The sequence below is a fragment of the Ylistrum balloti genome, unplaced genomic scaffold (genome assembly GCF_031769215.1).
Source record: "Ylistrum balloti isolate Yb309-2 unplaced genomic scaffold, AGI_CSIRO_Ybal_v1 Utg369898, whole genome shotgun sequence".
Taxonomy (NCBI): domain Eukaryota; kingdom Metazoa; phylum Mollusca; class Bivalvia; order Pectinida; family Pectinidae; genus Ylistrum; species Ylistrum balloti.
Window position 1 is genome coordinate 694,350 of NW_026782027.1, and position 25,518 is coordinate 719,867.

Here is a 25,518-nt window from a genome sequence, read left to right on the forward strand (position 1 = left end):
ACCGATGGTCAAATTGAAATGAAACTTTACATGTATATCAATGTCGAGATTTGTTTTTTTCAAAATTTAAGATGACTGGTGCTGGAAACGACATTTAAATGATAACCAATTTTAATTAAAATAAGTTCATAGGTGTGATCTAATTTAGGGAATACAACGATGTAATCAGTCTATTGATCGAACAGCAAACATGGCGGCCACAAATATTTAAACTTCGAAACTTTGATATTGTTTATGCTTGAGTCAACTGACTGACTATGCTTTACCTGAGTTATATTTGACTGTCTCTCTGGTTGGTCTAGAGTATGTACTCTAGAGGTCAGGTCTCTAATATAGATAATATGAGCTAATAAGCATTGCTTTGCGTTAGTGGAATAATATGTGGGACTTATGTAACTGTATTCATTATACTTATAAATCAAAGTCAGGACTTCACCAAGCTATATGATCAGCGTGATAATTTCAAATTTCCTTTTGAGAATTTTCTATTTCTGAATAGCAATATTCTGGCATCCCCAACCTTTAGTATTTACATTTCGCAGTTATTTCGATATACGAGGGCATGTTCCCAATATCACGATTTTCGCGCAAGAAAAAGTAAACTGGCTGACAAACTCATAACACAGTGTTTCCAAAGATGCAAGTTAAGGAAAATTATGGGAAAGTTTGTAGATCATGTTTGTGATCTCACTGAAAATATCATTTATTTCTGTGCGTTATGAAGCTTGGTGCGTTTTTTGCTCATTGATTATTTTCCGATATTTGTATACATTGGTCGCATTTGAGACCATGACCTTAGTAACGTTTACTCTTCCGGAAAACCTTATTCTCTGTGTACATGTTCAAGGGCCTCCATGTAAACATTTCCTTTGGCAATATCTTTCTTTTATCAATATTTTGCCTTAGTTCTATTAGATTTGAATTTCTTGTTGTTTCTAGTTTACACAGGGGTACAGGAGATATTAGGTATACACACCAATTAAACAAATCAATAAACAAACATAAGAATTAACACGATGATACATCCAAATTTTAGTTTAAAATGCCTGGGTGTATATTTAGAAAATCCCCGAGACGCCAATGTCACAAGACTTTCGGAGAACGATATTAATAATTTGTTTATCAATGTCGTATTTTCAGCTCCGGATGTTCATGGAAAATCTCTGCACCTTCAGGAGCACAAATAGCCGTGGAACTTAGTAGAGTCTCATTACAAAGTGGTAATGAAGTGCAGCTCTTGAATGACGAAGGTTAGTAGTACGTTGCACTTCTATATATGTATCTGAAATTAACGGAATGACTGTATAGTAAAAACAAAAGAATATTTTGATGGATAACAGATTCGTGTGTGTGAAATACTTCGACAATGGCTATGAAAAATGCACGAGTTAACACATTTGAAAACGTTTGTTTGTAAATCAAATGTCTACATATTTGTATGAGTGCCGTGCCGGTATTGCTTTAGAGCATTAAAATAAACAAACAAGATAAAATACGCACATTGTTGAGATCGTGAAATACAAAATGTTCAGTCATGTGGCAGTAAATCGAGATAATACTGTTTCAAATAAGGAGCCAATAAAACAGATGTTTGATATTTTTCAACAGATATACCGACACAGACAGGAAAAGTAGGAGGGTTATGACAAGTGCAATAAAAGTAAAACCGATGAAAATCTTGTCTTATTGTTCTGCGTTATTTCAGAGATCAGTATAAATTTTCTCGGGATTCGTAACTCTAAAATATTCAGAGCAGAGTTTCAGTGAACATTCAGAGTGAAGCTATTGGTGTCATTTTCAGGCTAGTCAGTAGAGCCAATGAAGTCATTCACAATTATCATTTAGACTGGATATTGAATATACGCATGAGAGATTTCTGATGGTATGTAACTAATAGATATTTATTTCCGTTCACCAATTTGATATTATACCTCGAATTAAATTACAGCATATCATATTGAATGCTGCTCAGTAGAGTAATGACTTAATTTACAGGTAACATTCTCGCGAAAATTACTGGATCGGCGAGCGTGTCATTAAAATTAGGAGGTGCCTCAGCTAGAATTGATGTCATTACAGCGGTTACACCATCTGGAAGTGAAGCAGAAGAGCTGCAATTCAAATACCTAGCAGTCGTGCAGACGACTGGAACAGACACAGGTGATATTATCATGTCATTATTTTCGAATGACAAATTCATAACGATATATAACAGATAATCTGTATTTCTTTTGTGCAGTTATTCGCTCGATCAAAATAATAAAAAAAAATATCATATTCTGTTGGTCAGTTCATAAACTGTCTGAATATAGAAAGAAAATCTCCAACAAAGTTAATCATACAAAAATTCGAATATCATGGACCGGTTATATCTTTACATACAGATCGTTTCCAAAAAGAATACATGTTTAAATATGTTTATATTTAGAAGTCCAAGGAAATGAAGTGAAAAACGTTCTCAAAATTCATTCAAGATAAAAAAAAATCAAGATATATTGTTTTTTGCATACTGCGCAACATGATAAATAAACCATTTACCGAAAATGTAGCCATTTTGGTCATTACATATCCATTTTCTTAAGTTTTGATTTTAAATAAGTTAGCTTTATCTATTTAACAACAATTACAAAACAGCTTTTCCCAACATAAATCAGTCACTCTTGATGGCCCAGATAGAAGTGAGCTAGGGGCCTTAGTGTAGGAGGAAACCGGAGTACCCAGGGAAAACCCACGTATTTGGGCAGGTGACCCCATACCTTTTCATGTCCGTCCGGAATCAAATCCATGGTGTCTAGGCGAAAGGCGACTGCACCAACCGACCACCCATTTCTGGTGGCCAGTGACCAGTTTTAATGTTGTTAGCTATTTTACCGGATGACAATTTACAGATGTTCTTAAGAAATGCTATTGTTCTAGAGTAGTTAAATTGTTGTCAAATATATTGTGATTTGAAATGCAAATTTTGATTCCCGTTGTTGTTCTTTTGAGAGTCTTCGTGTAACAAGTTAACTTAAAATTAATTGACATGACTGATACCATAATACATTAAAATTCAACTGTTAAATCATCAAAACCAGGACTTTATTTTTTGTTTTGTTTGCATTTTGAAGGTGTATATGTTAATTAATTTAAATGTAAAGTACTTGGACTATCAATGTTAAATTATCCATGTGCAGATAATCTGGTAATAGTGTATAATTCTATAAAGAGTTCGTTTTTTGGTACTACCGTATGTAAATGTACTAAACTATGTTTAAAGGTGTTATTAAAGATATTATTTGTACAATTCACAAGGCGGTTAATACTGCTCCTTGACCTTTATTTAATCCCCGAAGTTGCCGTAACCTACATGCTAAGCCTGAATTTATTCAAACATGGCACGATTCAGGATCAGGATGTACATATCTATTTAACGTTTTTTCGAAATTATCAGACATAAAAACTACTCATATTGCTTTGCATTTATAAGGCTAATGCACCATCCAATCTAGAATTCGACACTATTTCAATCACTTTCCTCAGCTTTTCACTCACTAGTTCTAGAAGGTCAAAACAGACACATGACGTAGTCTGATTCACTATTTAGCACTATACCTGTACTTCTATGATGGAAAAATATTGGGAGCTTCTAATAAGGTCTTAAGTCTAAATTGAAATAATATAAGGGTTTTGCGGGAAAACTGGAACCACAGTACCTTGCAGTTAGAAAGTAATAATTGTACCTACTGCCTCCATTGCCTGGTCGTAAGAGGATTGCAACTTTGATATATGACCTTCTCTCTTCTTTTTATACAACGCTATTTACTTTGGTGTATCCCTGACCACGTTCGGCTTTGGACAGAGTGTTCATGTCTATGTAACTTATGTACCAGCTATGATGTTCCGTATATTCGCTGGGACACATTTTTGGTATATACTAATCCCAATGTCAAGTTACGCAACCAAATTGATATTAAAATACCACAGTTGTCTAGAGATTACAGTAGTTAGAAAACGAGATATTAATGAAGTCTAGAATACGTTAGAACGCTTTTATTAATTATAAATGCTCGGCACGGTAGATCGCTTTTTCATTTGTGTTTTTAAAACTAATATGCTATGCTAATAATCATTTCTCAAAATGATCACGTGGTCTTAGAAAATCATGTTCAAGTGAATAGTAGCTTGTATACAAAACGTTAGATACAGTACTACCAAACAATGACTTTAACTTCATCATACAGCTGTTGCGTCTTTCTAGAACTCGTCAGTGATGGTAAGGGCCTTAATTTTGAAAATGCAAAGCTCTCGCCAAATACAGCTTATATTTTCGGATTATCAATATAACGTTTAACTCATTCCCGACAAGAAATTATGAAAAGATATCAATTTGACTGAATTATCATTAATGATGAGATAATAGTTACATGTTAAATCGCCAGCTACTGCATGTGATTCTGATGCTGGAGAGACAATCGACTTGGCCACCGTAACTAACAGATGCATCACCTCGCCTCTTTTTCCAGAATCACCGCCTCTGTGAGTGTGTTTTATTTTATTTCTTTTATTTTGTTATTTTAAGATACAAAAATATATTCAAAATTCACATTTTCAGTCGTTTTATAAATGAATATAACGAAAGCAGTTTTTTTCAGTTAATTAATGGTTTGCTGTGGAAATCCTGTCAATTGCAGTATTTAAAAAGCAATTCAACTACCTGTCGGCATTTTGTCACTCCGCCCTGAAATATTCTTTCATATGATGACAATTGGAGTTCATCACCGGATTGTGCACGCTCATACACATTTTAGTTGTCTTCGCCGAATTGAAAATACCTCTGGTTAATAAGCCTTTGTGAGTCAGTTGCCTTTCCACACTGACATCGTCATCTTGTTCCGATATAACTATGTTTTGATGGTCAAATATGTCTGTTATCCATTTACAGTGGTTGTGTGGTAGCACAAAGAACCGTGACAATGGTAAAGATGACTTTGTAAATGATATTCATAATATACTGAAAGGATAAGAAAACGCAATTTCTTTACATGTAAAATATTAATGAATAAATAAATCCATCATCCGTGACTCAGAACCTATCCACATCCGTAGCACCTAAATTACCAATTAAACCGTAATTGTTCAAATGCATGAGTTCTTTTCCATTCGAACTAGTGATGATTTTTATCACCAAGATTGTAATTACCAATATATTTGCAATCATTTTTGTTACAAATATGCCACGGCTATCCCAACTTGACTATAAGTCGGTTAGTTTTACTTGTCGACGCCAAAGGAAGAGTTGATGACAGACGAAGATCCGGACGTCCGCGTGTAAAGTCGCGACGTCAAGATCAGTTCATTAGGCTTGCCCAGTTGCAGGACAAGAAAGAGCATAACGGCAACCGAAACGGCACGAAATGGTACTGGAAACCGTCGAATTCACCCAAAAGCTGTGGAAAATAGGCTTAAGGCAAATAATCTCCGCCAATTGGCAAACGAACTTAACGAGGAAGTGAGTAGCATTCCTCTACGTACAATGTCCTTACGAACTACGTTCCGAGCAGAATTAGAGACTGATATTTGGGATCGGTTTGACAACTGCCGTTATTTCAAATTGCATTAGAGTACCTTTGTTCATGTGCAGTCTAATGAAGTCCTCAAATTAGCTTGATGTACGATTTCATTCATGGAAGTTGTCATAGTCTCATCAAGGGAACTTGTGTTATTATCTCATCAAGGGAACTTGTTCTATCGTTTTCTCAAGAGAACTTGTAATATGTACGAATTGGTATTTCTTGTATTTCATTCATTACGGGAGCTTAATATACAGTTTCATGAAGAGAGCTTGTTAAATTTTCTCATCAAATGATCCTATACGTTCTCATATGAATGGAGTTTGCTGTATGTCCATTCAACTGAACTTATTATACGGTCCCATCTAGGGATGTATCAAAGGCACTTGATACACGCTCTCAACAACGGATCTTGTTCTTGACAAGGAAACTTTTTACTGTTTCATCGAAGAAACTTGATATAACGATACGTGAAGAGAGCTTGTTACATCGCTTCATTCAGGGAACGTGTTCAAAAGTCTTATCAAGTGAATCTGTTATACTGTTAGAAATGTCTAATGTTTAACAAGTATGTATGTAATGCCATGTCTCCTTGTCTTTGTTAACGTATCATTGAAATTACAGGATTAACACAAACTGTAAATGGACAATACAGACGAATGGACAAATCCAGTACAACATGATTTTCTTTCATTTAGAAGCAACTACCGGCTGTAACGACGGGGACTTTCTAACGATAACTGGTAATATGAAACGAAATACTTCTTTACCTATAGTGTAAAAGGCTAAACCCTATCAGTCGGTAACACATTATATTAAGTATCTACAGTGTAGTAGGCTAAATCCGTTCAATTAATAACGCATAATGGAATTTTTATATATAGTGTAAATTGTGTAAAAGTCTTAACACTATCAGTCGGTAACACGTCATGCTTTACCAATAGTGTATAAATTCTAAACCCTTTTTTCATCGGTATCATGTCGTGGATTTTTAAAATTATTATTTATAGTGTAAAGGCCTTAAACATATCAGTCGGTAACACTTCATGGAATGCCTTCCTTCCATAAAGTGTAATAGTCTAAACACTATCAGTCGGTAACATGTTGTGAAAAGCGTTCTTTATCTATATTGTAAAATTCTTGACACTTTAAACCGATAACACATCATGAAAAGTCTTCTTTAATGTAATTGGAACATGCGTCGGTGTTATAGCCTAGAACGATTATCAATGACGTTATATTGAGTGTGAAAATAATTTTACAGAATCGCAATATTCAGTAATATTCTAAGTATCCCTTGAGTCTATCTATAGAACACTCACACACAAAACATTCCTACACACACATAGAAATTTTTTCAAACACAAGTATTACATTTTGAACATAAGCTATTCTCTTTTTTAAATTATTATTTTTGAACATACCTTACGACTTGTCACACTGATATCCATATGATTATTGCTTTTACATATATAAATTTATATCTATTGAATTTTGCAACGTTCAACACGTTTCAGAACAAATGGAGATATTGTGTGTTTTGCGGTTTCCAGATGGTGTTTTATGTCGCTAGATCGAAAGTTCAGAGGCATATTATTTTTTGTGGGATCTATCTATCTGTCTGTCAACTTTAACCTTGTCAATAAATATTGCTACATAACACGTAAGGCTTTCATATTTTGTTTTAGTTCAAGGTACTACTGGACCTAAAAAATGTAGGCGACAACTTCAAGGTGAAACCCAAACGAATCTACCAAGTCCTGTAGTTGTGGATTTCTTTTTTGACAACAGCGATAATCTGCCAGGATTTCTAATGTGTTTCAAAAATATCCGTAAGTAAAAATAGAAAAAAAAAAAAAAAAAAAAAAAAAAAAACACACACACACACACACACACACACACACACACACACCAACAACGACAAATAACAGTAACAGCAAACTCGCAATATTAAATAATTAAAGTAATGAACTTTTTTCGAGATGGTTACTTTCCTCACATCAATAACTACTAGAACTATCACACCAACACCTACTACCACTACTACACCACCAACTACAACCAATACTACACCAACACCTACCACCACTACTACATCAACAACTACCATCACTACTACATCAACAACTACCACCACTACTACATCAATAACTACTACCACTACTACACCAACAACTACCACCACTACTACATCAACAACTACTACCACTACTACACCAACAACTACCATCACTATTACACCAACAACAACCACCACTACTACATTAACAACTACTACCACTACTACACAAACCACTAATACCACAACTATACCAACGGCGACCACCACTACTACACCAACAACTACGATCACAACTACACCAACAACTACTACCACTACTACATCAACAACAACCACAACTATTACACCAACAACTTCTACCACTACTACACCAACAACTACTACCATTACTACTACATAAACAACCACTTCCACTATTTCACTAACAACTACTACCACTTAAACACCAACAACTACCACCACTACTACATCAATAACTACTACTACTACTACTACATCAAAAACTACTACCACTACTACACTAACAACTACTTCCACTACTACACGAACAATTACCACCACTACTACACCAACCACTATTTCCAATACCACACCAACAACTACTACCATTACAACACCAACAACTACCACCATTACTACATCAACAACTACCACCACTACTACAAAACAACAACAACTACTACTATACCTACAACTACAACCACTTCCACATCAACAGCTACCACCACTAATGCACCAACAACTACTACCACTACTACATCAACAACTACTACAACTACTGCACCAACAACTACCAACACTAATGCACCAACAACTACCACAACTACTGTACCAACAACACAAACCACTAATACCACAACTATACCAACAGCGACCACCACTACTACACCAATAACTACCACCACTACTACATCAATAACTTCTACCACTACTACACCAACAACTACGACCACAACTACATCAACAACTACTACAACCTACTACACCAACAACTACCATCACTACTACACTAACAACTACTACCACTACTACATCAACAACTACTACTACTACAACATCAAAAACTACTACCACTACTACACTAACAACTACTACCAATACTACACCTACAACTACTACCACTACTACATCAACAACAACTACTACTACTACATCAAAAACTACTACTACTACTACACTAACAACTACTACCACTATTACACCAACAACTACCACCATTACTATATCAACACCTACCACCACTACTACTACATCAACAACTACTACTACTGCCACATCAACAACTACCATCACTACTGCACCAACAAATAATACCTCTACTACACAAACAACTACTTCCACTACCACATCAACAACTACCACCACTAATGCACAAACAACTACTACCACTACTACTTCAAAAACTACCACAACTACTGCACCAACAACAACCACTACTGCACCAACAACTACTACAACAACTACTACCTACCACTACAGACCACCAACAACAACTACTACCAAACTACTACCACAACTACCACACCAACAACAACACTACTGCACGGTCCACTACCACACCAACAACTACCACCACAACAACAACTACCACTAATACTACAAACCACCAACAACTACCACACAACAACTAATACCATTAATACACTACTACCACTACTACATCAACAACTACTACCACTACTACATCAACAACTACTACCACTACTACACCAATAACAACTACCACTACTACACTGACCACTACTACCACTACTACACCAACATCTACAATCACTACTACATCAACAACTACCACCAGTACAATAACAACTACTTCCACTGCTACATCAACAACTACTACCACTACTACACCAACAACTACTAGCACTACTACACCAATAAGTACTACCACTACTACATCAACAACTACTGCTGGTGTCACTACTACCACAACAAATCCACCAACAACAATTATAGCCGATCTTACTACTACTACTACTACGGATGTACCAACAACAACTGCTGCTGGTGCCACTACTACCACAACAGATGCACCAACAACAACTACACAACTTACTACTACTACAACAATGCACCAACAACAACTACTACACTGGTGTCACTACTACCACTACTGATACAACAACAACTACTGCTGGTGTCACTACTACTATAACCAACAACAACCACTACTACCACAACAGATACTACCAACAACAACAACAGCCGATCTTACTACTACTACTACAGATACACCAACAACAACTACTGCTGGTGTACATCAACACTACTATGCACTACAACACAACAGACTACTACACCAACAACAACTACTACTGGTGTCACTACTACCACAACAGATACACCAACAACAACTACACCACTACTACACTACTATACTACTACAGATGCACCAACAACAACTACTGCTGGTGTCACTAGTACCACAACAGAGGCACCAACAACAACTACAGCTGGTGTCACTACTACCACAACAGATCCACCAACAACAACTACTGTTGGTGTCACTACTACCACAACAGAGCCACCAACAACAACTACAGCCGACTACTATCAACTACTACACTACATGCACCAACAACAACTACACAACAACTACCACAACAGATACACCAACAACAAACTACCACTACTACCACACAACGGATGCACCAACAACAACGACTGCCGGTGTTACTACTACCACAACCGATCCACCAACAACAACTACCGCCGGTGTTACTACTACAACAACCGATCCACCAACAACAACTACAGCCGGTGTCACTACTACCACAACAGATGTACCAACAACAACTACTGCTGGTGTCACTACTACCACAACAGATCCACCAACAACAACTACAGCCGATATTACTACTACTACTACGGATGTACCAACAACAACTACTGCTAGTGTCACTACTACCACAACTGATACACCAACAACAACTACTGCTGGTGTCACTAGTACCACAACAGATGCACCAACAACAACTACTGCTGGTGTCACTACTACAACAACAGATGCACCAACAACAACGACTGCTGGTGTAACTACTACCACAACCGATGCACCAACAACAACAACTTCTGGTGTCACTACTACCACAACTGATCCACCAACAATAACTACTGCTGGTGTCACTACTACCACAACAGTTGCACCAACAACAATTACAGCCGATCTCACTTCTACCACAACAGATGTACCTACAACAACTACAGCCGATCTTACTACTAATACTTCTACAAATGTACCAACAACAACGACTGCAGGTGTCATTACTACGACAACAGATGCACTAACAACAACTACTCCTGGTATCACTACTACCACAACCGATGCACCAACAACAACTACTGCTAGTGTCACTACTAGTACTACAGATGCACCAACAACTACGACTGCAAATGTCACTACTACCACAACTGATCCACCAACAACAACTACTGCTGGTGTCACTAGTACCACAACAGATGCACCAACAACAACTACAGCTGGTGTCACTACTACCACAACAGATCCACCAACAACAACTACTGCCGATCTTAGTACTACTACTACTACAGATGTACCAACAACAACGACTGCTGGTGTCACTACTACCACAAGTGATACACCAACAACCACTGCTGGTGTCACTACTTCCACAACAGATACAGCAACAACAACTACCGCTGGTGTCACTACTACCACAACAGATATACCAACAACAACTACTGCCGGTGTCACTACTACCACAACAGATCCACCAACAACTACAGCCGATCTTACTACTAGTACTACTACAGATGCACCAACACCAACGACTGTCGGTGTCACTACTACCACATCTGATCCAACAACAACAACGACTGCTGGTGTCACTACTACCACAACAGATGCACCAACAACAACTACAGCCGATCTTACTACTAGTACAACTACAGATGTACCAACAACAACTACTGCTGGTGTCACTACTACTACTACAGATGCACCAACAACAACACCTGCCGGTGTCACTACTACCACAACTGATCCACCAACAACAACTACTGCTGGTGTCACTACTACCACAAAAGTTGCACCAACAACAACTACAGCCGATCTCACTACTACAACTACAGATGTACCAACAACAACTACTGCCTGGTGTCACTACTACACAACTGATGCACCAACAACAACTACTGCTGATGTCACTACTACTACAACAGATGCACCAGCAACAACTACAGCCGATCTAACTACTACTACTACGAATGTACCAACAACAACGACTGCTGGAGTCACTACTACCACAACAGATGTACCAACAACAACTACTGCTGGTGTCACTACTACCACAACAGATGCACCAACAACAACGACTGCTGGTGTAACTACTACCCCAACCGATGCACTAACAACAACTACTGCTGGTGTCACTACTACCACAACAGATGCGCCAACAACAACTACAGCCGATCCTATTACTACCACAACAAATGCACCAACAACTACAGCCGATCTCACTACTACTACTACTACAGATGTACCAACATCGACGACCGCTGGTGTCACTTCTACCACAACTGATACACCAACAACAACTACATCCGGTGTCACTACTACCACAACAGATACCACAACAACAACAACTACTGTCACTACTACAACAATGTGTCACTACTTACACTACAGATGTACCAACAACAACTACAGCCGTTGTTACTACTACCACAACAGATGCACCAACAACAACTACTGCTGGTGTCACTACTACCACAACAGATGCACCAACAACAACTACTGCTGGTGTCACTAGTACCACAACAGATGCACCAACAACAACTACAGCTGGTGTCACTACTACCACAACAGATCTACCAACAACAACTACTGCCGGTGTCACAACTACCACCACAAATGGACCAACAACAACTACGGCCGATACCACTACTACTACCCCAACAAATGCACCAACAACAACTTCAGGTGATTTCACTGCTACTACTACAGATTTACCAACAACAACTACTGCTGGTGTCACTAAAACCACAACAGATGCACCAACAACAACTACTGCTGTTGTCACTACTAGTACTACTACAGATGTACCAACAACAACTACTGCTGGTGTCACTACTACTACTACAGATGCACCAACAACAACACCTGCCGGTGTCACTACTACCACAACTGATCCACCAACAACAACTACTGCTGGTGTCACTACTACCACAACAGATGTACCAACAACAACTACTGTTGGTCTCACTACTTCCACAACAGATGCACCAACAACAACTACTGCCGGTGTGTCACTACTACCACAACTGATCCACCAACAACAACTACTGCTGGTGTCATTAATACCAAAACAGTTGCACCAACAACAACTACAGCCGATCTCACTACTACAACTACAGATGTACCAACAACAACTACTGCTGGTATCACTACTACCACAACAGCTGTACCAACAACAACTAACAACTACTACAACAACAGATGCACCAACAACAACGACTGCTGGTGTAACTACTACCACAACCGATGCACTAACAACAACTACTGCTGGTGTCACTACTACCAAAACTGATGCACCAACAACAACTACTGCCGACCTTACTATTACTACTACTACAGATGTCCCAACAACAACGACTGCTGGTGTCACTACTACCACAACAGATGCACCAACAACAACTACAGCCGATCTGACTACTACCACAACAGATGCACCAACAGCAACTACTGCTGGTGTCACTACAGATGTACCAACAACAACTACTGCTGGTGTCACTAGTACAACAACAGGTGTACCAACAACAACTACTGGTGTCACTACTACCACAACCGATGCACCAACAGCAACCACCACTGGTGTCACTACTACCAAAACGGATGCACCAACAACAACGACTGCCGGTGTTACTACTACCACAACCGATCCACCAACAACAACGACTGCAGGTGTCACTACTACCACAACTGATCCACCAACAACAACTACTGCCGGTGTCACTATTTCCACAACCGATGCACCAACAACTACTGCTGGTGTCATTACTACTACTACAAATGTACCAACAACAACTACTGCTGGTGTCACTGCTACCACAACAGATACATCAACAACAACTACAGCCGATCTTACTACTACTACTACAGATGTACCAACAACAACGACTGCTGGTGTCACTACTACCACAACCGATGCACCAACAACAACTACAGCCGATCTTACTACTACTACTACAGATGTACCAACAACAACTACTGCTGGTATCACTACTACCACAACAGCTGTACCAACAACAACTACTGCCGATTTTACTACTAATACAACAACAGGTGTACCAACAACAACGACTGTTGTTGTCACTTCTACCACAACTGATGTACCAACAACAACTACAGCCGATCTTACTACTAGTACTACTACAGATGTACCAACAACAACGACTGTTGGTGTCACTTCCACCACAACTGATGCACCAACAACAACTACAGCCGATCTTACTACTACTACTACAGCAGATGTACCAACAACAACTACTTTTGGTCTCACTACTTCCACAACAGATGCACCAACAACAACTACAGCAGATCTTACTACTACTGCTACAGATGTACCAACAACAACGACTGCTGGTGTCACTTCTACCACAACCGATGCACCAACAACAACTACAGCAGATCTTACTACTACTGCTACAGATGTACCAACAACAACTACTGCTGGTGTCACTACTACCACAAGTGATGCACCAACAACAACTACAGGCGCTCTTAATACTACTACTACGAATGTACCAACAACAACTACCGCTGGTGTCACTACTACCACAACTGATACACCAACAACAACTACAGCCGATCTTACTACTACTACTACAGATGTACCAACAACAACGACTGCTGGTGTCACTACTACCACAACAGATGCACCAACAACATCTACTGTTGGTGTCAATATTACCACAACCGATGCACCAACAACAACCACTGCTGGTGTCACTTCTACCACAACAGACGTACCTACAACAACTACAGCCGAACTTACTACTAATACTACTACAGATGTACCAACAACAACGACTGCCGGTGTCACTACTACGACATCCGATGCACCAACAACAACTACTGCTGGTGTCACTACTACCACAACAGATGCACCAACAACAACTACTGCTGGTGTCACTACTACCACAACAGATGTACCAACAACAACTACTGCTGGATGATCCACCAACAACAACTACTGGTTTCACTACTACCACAACCGATGCACCAACAACAACTACTGCCGGTGTCACTACTACCACAACAGTTCCACCAACAACAACTACTGCCGATCTTACTACTAGTATTACTACATATATACCAAGAACAACTTCTGCTGGTGTCACTACTACAACAACAGATGCACCAACAACAACGAATACTGGTGTCACTACTACCACAACTGATCCACCAACAACAACTACTGCTGGTGTCACTACTACCACAACAGATGCACAAACAACAAGTACAGCCGATCTTACTACTACTACTACAGATGCACCAACAACAACGCCTGCTGGTGTCACTACTACCACAACTGATCCACCAACAACAACTACTGCTGGTGTCACTACTACTACTACAGATGCACCAACAACAACGCCTGCCGGTGTCACTACTACCACAACTGATCCACCAACAACAACTCCTGCCGGTGTCACTACTACCACAACATTTCCACCAACAACAACTACTGCCGATCTTACTACTAGTACTACTACAGATGTACCAACAACAACTACTGCTGGTGTCACTACTACCACAACAGTTCCACAAACAACTACTACCGATCTTACTACTCGCACAACACATGTACCAACAAAAACTACAGCCGATCTCACTACTACCACTACAGATATACCAACAACAGGTTTTTCTACAATCACTACTACCACTACAGATATACCAACAACACCTACTGCTGGTGTCACTACAGCCACAACAGATGCACCAACAACAACGACAGCCGATCTTATTACTACTGGTTTCACTACTACCACAACAGATGGACCAACAACAACGACTGCTGGTGTTACCACTACCACATCCGATGCGCCAACAACAACGACTGCCGGTTTCACTACTACCACAACTGATACACCAACAACAACTACAGCCGGTGTCACTACTACCAAAACTGATGCACCAACAACAACTACTGCTGGTGTCACTACTACCACAACAGATGCACCAGAAACAAATACTGCCTATATTACTACTACTACTAAAAATACACTAACAACAACTACAGCCGATCTTACTACTACCACAACCGATGCACCAACAACAACTACAGCCGATCTTACTACTACTACTACTACGGATGTACCAACAACAACTACTGCTGGTGTCACTATTTCCACAACCGATGCACCAACAACTACTGCTGGTGTCACTACTACCACAACCGATGCACCAACAACAACTACTGCTGGTGTCACTACTACCACAACAGATGCACCAACAACTACAGCCGATCTCAGTACTACTGCTACTACAGATGTACCAACATCGCCGACTTCTGGAGACATTACTACCACAACTGATGCACCAACAACAACTACTGCCGACCTTACTATTACTACTACTACAGATGTACCAACAACAACTACTGCTGGTGTCACTACAACCACAATAGATGCACCAACAACAACGACAGCCGATCTTACTACTACCACAACCGATGCACCAACAACAACTACAGCCGATCTTACTACTACTACTACTACTACAACTACAGATGTACCAACAACAACGACTGCTGGTGTCACTACTACCACAACAGATGCATCATCAACAACTACTGCCGATTTCACTACTAGTACAACTACAGATGTACCAACAACAACTACTAGTGTCACTACTACCACAACCGATGCATTAACAACAACCACTGCTGGTGTCACTTCTACCACAACCGATGCACCAACAACAACTACAGCCGGTGTCACTACTACCACAACAGATGTACCAACAACAACTACTGCCGATCTTAGTACTACTACTACTACAGATGTACCAACAACAACGACTGCTGGTGTCACTACTACCACAAGTGATACACCAACATCAACTACAGCCGATACTACAGATGTATCAACAACAACGACTGCCGGTGTCACTAATACCACAAACGATCCACCAACAACACCTACTGGCGCTCTTACTACTACCACAACGATGCACCAACAACAACAACTGCTGGTGTTACTACTACCCCAACAAATGCACCAACAACAACTACAGGCGATTTCACTGCTACTACTACAGATTTACCAACAACAACTACTGCTGGTGTCACTAAAACCACAACAGATGCACCAACAAAAACGACAGCCGATCTTACTACTACCACAGCCGATGAACTAACAACAGGTACAACCGACCTTACTACTAGTACTGCTACAGATGTACCAACAACAACGACTGCTGGTGTCACTACTACTACAACAGATGCACCAACAACAACTACTGCTGGTGACTACTACCACAACACTACTACTACAACAACCAACAACAACTACTGCTGGTGTCACTACAACAACCTTAGTTGAACCAACAAACAACGACTACTGGTGTCACTATTACCACAACCGATACACCAACAACAACGACTGCCGGTGTCACTACTACCACAACAGATGTACAACAACAACTAACGTCACTACTACTACCAACAACAACTACTGCCGTTACACTACTACTACCTACAACAACTACTGCTGGTGTCACTACTACCACAACCGATGCACCAACAACAACGACTGCTGGTGTAACTACTACCACAACTGATCCACCAACAACAACTACTGCTGGTGTCACTACTACCACAACAGTTGCACCAACAACAATTACAGCCGATCTCACTTCTACCACAACAGATGTACCTACAACAACTACAGCCGATCTTACTACTACTACTACAGATGTACCAACAACAACGACTGTTGGTGTCACTTCCACCACAACTGATGCACCAACAACAACTACAGCCGATCTTACTACTACTACTACAGCAGATGTACCAACAACAACTACTGGTGTCACTACTACCACAACAGATGCATCATCAACAACTACTGCCGATTTTACTACTAGTACAACAACAGGTGTACCAACAACAACTACTGGTGTCACTACTACCACAACCGATGCACCAACAACAACTACTGCTGGTGTCACTACTACCACAACAGATGCACCAACAACAACTACTGCCGATCTTACTACTAGTACTACTACAGATGCACCAACACCAACGACTGTCGGTGTCACTACTACCACTACTGATCCACCAACAACAACTACTGCTGGTGTCACTACTACCACAACAGATCCACCAACAACAACTACTGCCGATCTTAGTACTACTACTACTACAGATGTACCAACAACAACGACTGCTGGTGTCACTACTACCACAACCACAGATGTAACAACAACAACGACTGCTGGTGTAACTACTACCACAACCGATGCACCAACAACAACTACTGCTGGTGTCACTACTACCACAACTGATGCACCAACAACAACTACTGCCGGTGTCACTACTACCACAACCGATGCACCAACAACAACTACTGCTGGTGTCACTAAAACCACAACAGATGCACCAACAACAACTACAGTAGATCTTACTACTACTGCTACAGATGTACCAACAATAACGACTGCTGGTGTCACTACTACCACAACAGATGCACCAACAACAACTACTGCTGGTGTCACTACTACCACAACCGAAGCACCAACAACAACGACTGCTGGTGTCACTACTACGACAACCGATGCACAACAACAACAACTACTACTGGTGTCACTACTACCACAATGATACCAACAACAACTACTGCTGATGTTACTACTACCACAACAATTGCACCAACAACAACTACTGCTGATGTCACTAGTACCACAACAGATACAACAACAACAACTACTGCTGGTGTCACTACTACCAAAACGGATACACCAACAACAACGACTTCTGATTCCACTACTACGACAACCGATGTGCCATCAACAACTACTACTGGTGTCACTACTACCACAACAGATGCTCCAACAACAACTTCTGCTGGTGTCACCACTACCACATCCGATTCGCCAACAACAACTACTACTGGTGTCACTACTACCACAACAGATGCACCAACAACAACTACAGCCGATATTACTACTAGTACTACAACAGATGTACAACAACAACGACTACTGGTGTCACTACTACCACAACAGATGGACCAATAACAACTACTGCTGGTGTAACTAATACCACAACAGATGCACAAACAACAACAACTACAGGTGTCACTACTACAACAACAACTGTACCAACAACAGATGTCACTACTACCACAACAGCTGTACCAACTTCAACAACTGCTGGAGTCACTACTACCACAACAGATGTACCAACAACAACTACTGCTGGTGTCACTACTACTACTACTACAGATGCACCAACAACAACGCATGCCGGTGTCACTACTACCACAGCCGATGTACCAACAACAACTACAACCGACCTTACTACTAGTACTGCTACAGATGTACCAACAACAACGAATACTGGTGTCACTACTACAACAACAGATGCACCAACAACAACGACTGCTGGTGTAACTACTACCACAACCGATGCACCAACAACAACAACTACAACTACACCGATCTACTACTCAACTACTACTACCACAACCGATGTACCAACAACAACTACTGCTGGTGTCACAACTACTACAACAGATGCACCAACAACAACTACTGCTGGTGTACTACTACTACCACAACCGATACCACTACTACACCAACACAACTACTGCTGGTGTAACTACTACCACAACCGATCCACCAACGACAACTACTGCCGATCTTACTACTACTACAACTACAGATGCACCAACAACAACGACTGCTGGTGTAACTACTACCACAACCGATGCACCAACAACAACAACTACTGGTGTCACTACTACCACAACAGATGCATCATCAACAACTACAGCCAATTTTACTACTAGCACAACTACAGATGTATCATCAACATCTACTGGTGTCACTACTACCACAACCGATGCACCAACAACACTAACAACAACTACAGGTGTACCACTACAACAGAACTACACCAACAACTACTACCACTACACATCAACTACTACCACTACTAACAACAACTACCACCACTACACCACAACTACTACTGGTGTCACTACTACCAACAACAGATACACCAACAACAACTACTACACAAACATCTTACAACAACTACTACCACAACAATACTACCACAACTACATCAACAACTACAACTACTGCTACTGTCACTACTACATCAACAACTACCATCACTACTACACCAACAACTACTACCAATATCATACCAACAACTACCACCACTACTACACCAACAACTACTACCACTACTACATCAACAACTACTACTACTACCACATCAACAACTACCATCACTACTACACCAACAACTACTACCCCAACAACTACCACCACACTACACACAACAACAATACACAAACAACTACTACTACTACATCAACAACTACAACACTACTACCACTACCAACAGCTACTACCACTACTACACCAACAACTACTACCACTGTTACATCAACAACTACAACAACTACAACACCAACAACTACTACTAGTACACAACAACTACAACAACTACACCAACAACTACTACTACACAACAACAACTACTACCACTCAACAACTACACAACAACTACACCACAACTACTACACCAACAACTACTACCACTACTACATCAACAACTACTACTACTACCACATCAACAACTACCATCACTACTACACCAACAACTACTACCACTACTACATCAACAACTACTACTACTACTACATCAAAAACTACTACCACTACTACATCAACAACTACAACAACTACAACACCAACAACTACTACTAGTACACCAACCACTACTACAACTATTACAACAACAACTACCACCACTATTACACCAACAACTACTACCACTACTACACCAACATCTACCACCATTACTACATCAACAACTACTACCACTACTACACCAAAAACTACTACCACTACTACATCAACAACTACCACCAGTACAACACTAACAGCTACTATCAACTAACCTATAAGTACTGCCACTACTACACCAACAACTACGACCACTACTACATCAACAACTACTACCACTACTACACTAACAGCTACTATCACTGCTACACCAATAAGTACTACCACTACTACACCAACATCTACCACCATTACTACATCAACAACTACTACCACTACTACACAACAACTACACCACTACTACCACAACTACACTACCAACAACTACCACACCACCAACAACAACTACACTACTACACCACTACTACTACATCAACAACTACTACACTACTACAACAACTACACTACTACTACCACACTACACAACAACTACTACCACTACTACATCAACAACTACCACCACTACTACATCACCACAACTACTACCACAACTACACCAACAACTACCACCACTACTACACCAACAACTACCACCACTACTGTAACAACCAACTACCACCACTACTGTAACAACTACCACCACTACTATATCATCAACTACTACCACTACTACACCAACCAACTACCACCACTACTACAACAACTACAACTACTACCCCAACAACTACAACCACTACTACACCAACAACTACCACCACTACTACATCAACAACTACTACCACTACTTCACCAACAACTACGACAACAACTACATTAACAACTACTACCACTACTACACCAACAAGTACTACCACTACTGCACCAATAAGTACTACCACTACTACATCAACAACTACCACCAGTACTATAACAACTACAACCACAACTACACCAACAACTACAACACTACTACTACATCAACAACTACCACCACTACTACACCAACAACTACTATACCACTACTACACCAACAACTACTACTACCACCAACAACTTACTACACCAACTACTACAACACTACTACACACCTAACAACTACCACTACTACACTGACCACTACTACCACTACTACACCAACAACTACAACTACTACATCAACAAAAACTACTACCACTACACTACTACCACACTACACTAACAACTACTACCAATACTACACCAACAACTACCACACCAACAACTACTACCACTACTACACAAACAACTACTTCCACTACCACATCAACAACTACCACCACTACTGCACCAACAACTACGACCACAACTACATCAACAACTACTACCACTACTACTAACAACAACACTACTACCAACTACTACTACTACTACACAACACTACAACAACAACTACACCAACAACTACACCAACTACATCAACAACTACTACCACTACTACACAACAACTACCACTACTACACCAATACTACTACACCAACAACTACCACCACTACTACATCAACAACTACTACCACTACTACACCAACAACTACTACCACTACTACACCAACAACTACTACCACTACTACACCAACAACTACTACCACTACTACACCAACAACTACTACACTACTACACAACAAAGTACCACTACTACACCAACAGCTACTTCCAGTACTACATCAACAACTACCATCACTACTACACTAACAACTACTATCACTGCTACATCAACAACTACCACCACTATTACACCAACAACAACTACCACTACTACACCAACAGCTACTACACAACACACAACAACTACTACAACTACTACCACACCAACAACTACTACCACTACTACACCAACAACTAACTACTACATCAACAACACTACACTACTACACCAACAACTACACCAACTACTACAACAACTACTACTACTTCACCAACAACTACTACCACTACTACATCAACAACTACTACTACTACTACACTAACAACTACTTCCACTACTACACCAACAACTACTACCACTACTACAACAACAACAACTACTACTACTACATCAAAAACTACTATCACTACTACAATAACAACTACTATCACTACTACACCAACAACTACTACCACTACTACAACAACAACAACTACTACTACTGCCACATCAACAACTACCATCACTACTGCACCAACAAATAATACTTCTACTACACAAACAACTACTTCCATTACCACATCAACAACTACCACCACTAATGCACAAACAACTACTACTACTACTACTACTTCAACAACTACCACAACTACTGCACCAACAACAACAACCACTACTGCACCAACAACTACTATAACAACTGCACCAACAACTACTACCACAACAACAACTACTACCAATACTACACCAACAACTACCACACCAACAACTAATACCACTACTACACCAACAACAACAACCACTAATACACCAACAACAACCACCACTAATACATTGATAACTACTACCACTACTACACCAACAACTACGACCACAACTACATCAACAACTACTACCACTACTACACCAACAGCTACTTCCAGTACTACATCAACAACTACCACCACTATTACACCAACAAAACTACCACAACTACACCAACAGCTACTAACACTACTACACCAACAGCTACTAACACTACTACATCAACAACTACCACCAGTACTATAACAACTACAACCACAACTACACCAACAACTACTACCACTACTACACCAACAAGTACTACCACTACTACACCAACAACAACTACTACTACTACACCAACAACGACTACAACTAATACTCAAACAACTACTACCACTACTACACAAACAACTAATACCATAACTATACCAACAGCGACCTACACTACTACACCAATAACTATCACCACTACTACATCAATAACTACTACCACTACTACACCAACAACTACGACCACAACTACATCAACAACTACTACCACTACTACACCAACTACTTCCAGTACTACATCAACAACTACCACCACTACTACTACATCAACAACTGCTACCACTACTACACCAACAACTACTACTACTACCATATCAACAACTACCATCACTACTACACCAACAACTACTACAACAACAACTACTATTACTACGACAACAAAAACTACTATCACTACTACATTAACAACAACTACTACCACTACTACAATAACAACTACTACCACTACTACACCAACAACTACCACCACTACTACTACATCAACAACTACTACTACTGCCACATCAACAACTACCATCACTACTGCACCAACAAATAATACCTCTACTACACAAACAACTACTTCCATTACCACATCAACAACTACCACCACTAATGCACAAACAACTACCACCACTTCTACATCAACAACTACTAGCACTACTACACCAATAAGTACTACCATTACTACGTCAACAACTACTACCACTACTACACCAACATCTACCACCATTACTACATCAACAACTACTACCACTACTACAACAAAAAATACTACCACTACTACATCAACAACTACTTCCACTACTACATCAACAACTATTACCACTACTACACCAAAAACTACTAGTATTCCACATCAACAACTACCACTACTACATCAACAACTACTACTACTACCACACCAACAACTACTACCACTACCACATCAAAAACTACTACCACTACAACACCAACAACTACGACCACTACTACACCAACAAATACTACCACAACTACATCAACAACTACTACCAGTACTACATCAACAACTACTACCACTACTACACAAACAACTACTACTACTACCACTTCAACAACTACCATCACCACTACACTAACAACTACTAACACAACTACACCAACAACTACCACCACTACTACATCAACAACTATTACCACTACTTCACCAACAACTACCTCCACTACTACATCAACAACTACCATCACTACTACACCAACAACTACTACCAATATCATACCAACAACTACCACCACTACTACATCAACAACTACTACCACTACTATACCAACAACTACTACCACTACCACACCAAAAACTACCACCACTACTACATCAACAACTACTACCACTACTACATCAACAACTACCACCACTACTACTACATCAACAACTACTACCACTACTACACAAACAACAACTACTACTACCACTTCAACAACTACTACCACTACCACACCAACAACTACTACCACTACTACATCAACAACTGCCACCAATACTTCACCAACAACTACTACAAGTTCTCCACCAGCAACTACCACCAATACCACACAAACAACTACCACCACTACTACATCAACAACTACTACCACTACTACATCAACAACTACTACCACTACTACATCAACAACTACTACCACTACTACACCAACAACTAATAACACTACTACATCAACAACTACCACCACTACTACACCAACAACTACTACCAATATCACACCAACACCTACCACCACTACTACTCCCACAACTACTACCACTAACACACCAACAATTACCACCACTGCTCCACCAACAACTACCACCACTACCACTCCAATAGCTACTACCACTACTACATCAATAACCACTACCTCTATTACACCAATAAGTACTACCACTACTACATCAACAACTACTACTAGTACACCAACAACTACTACCACTACTACATCAACAACTACCACCACTACTACATCAACAACAACTACTACTACCACACCAACAACTACTACCACTACCACATCAAAAACTACCACCACTACATCAACAACTACTACCACTACCACACCAACAACTACTACCACTACCACACCAACAACTACTACCACTACTAACCAACAACTACTACCCCTACTCCACCAACAACTACCACCAATACCACACCAACAACTACTAAAACTTCTCCACCAACAACTACCACCACTACTACCACAT

General features: G+C 40.0%; 1 protein-coding gene across 1 annotated transcript in view; it reads left to right on the forward strand.

Moving 5' to 3' along the window:
- Nucleotides 1-562: 562 nt before the first annotated feature.
- Nucleotides 563-25,518, forward strand: part of LOC132546618 (mucin-2-like) — a 52,904-nt gene continuing 27,948 nt past the window's right edge. The window contains exons 1-6 of the mRNA XM_060210340.1: nt 563-597; nt 1,141-1,250; nt 1,996-2,160; nt 4,422-4,518; nt 6,177-6,295; nt 7,241-7,384. Coding sequence (XP_060066323.1) covers nt 563-597; nt 1,141-1,250; nt 1,996-2,160; nt 4,422-4,518; nt 6,177-6,295; nt 7,241-7,384 — 670 coding nt within the window. The remainder of the gene's footprint in view (nt 598-1,140; nt 1,251-1,995; nt 2,161-4,421; nt 4,519-6,176; nt 6,296-7,240; nt 7,385-25,518) is intronic.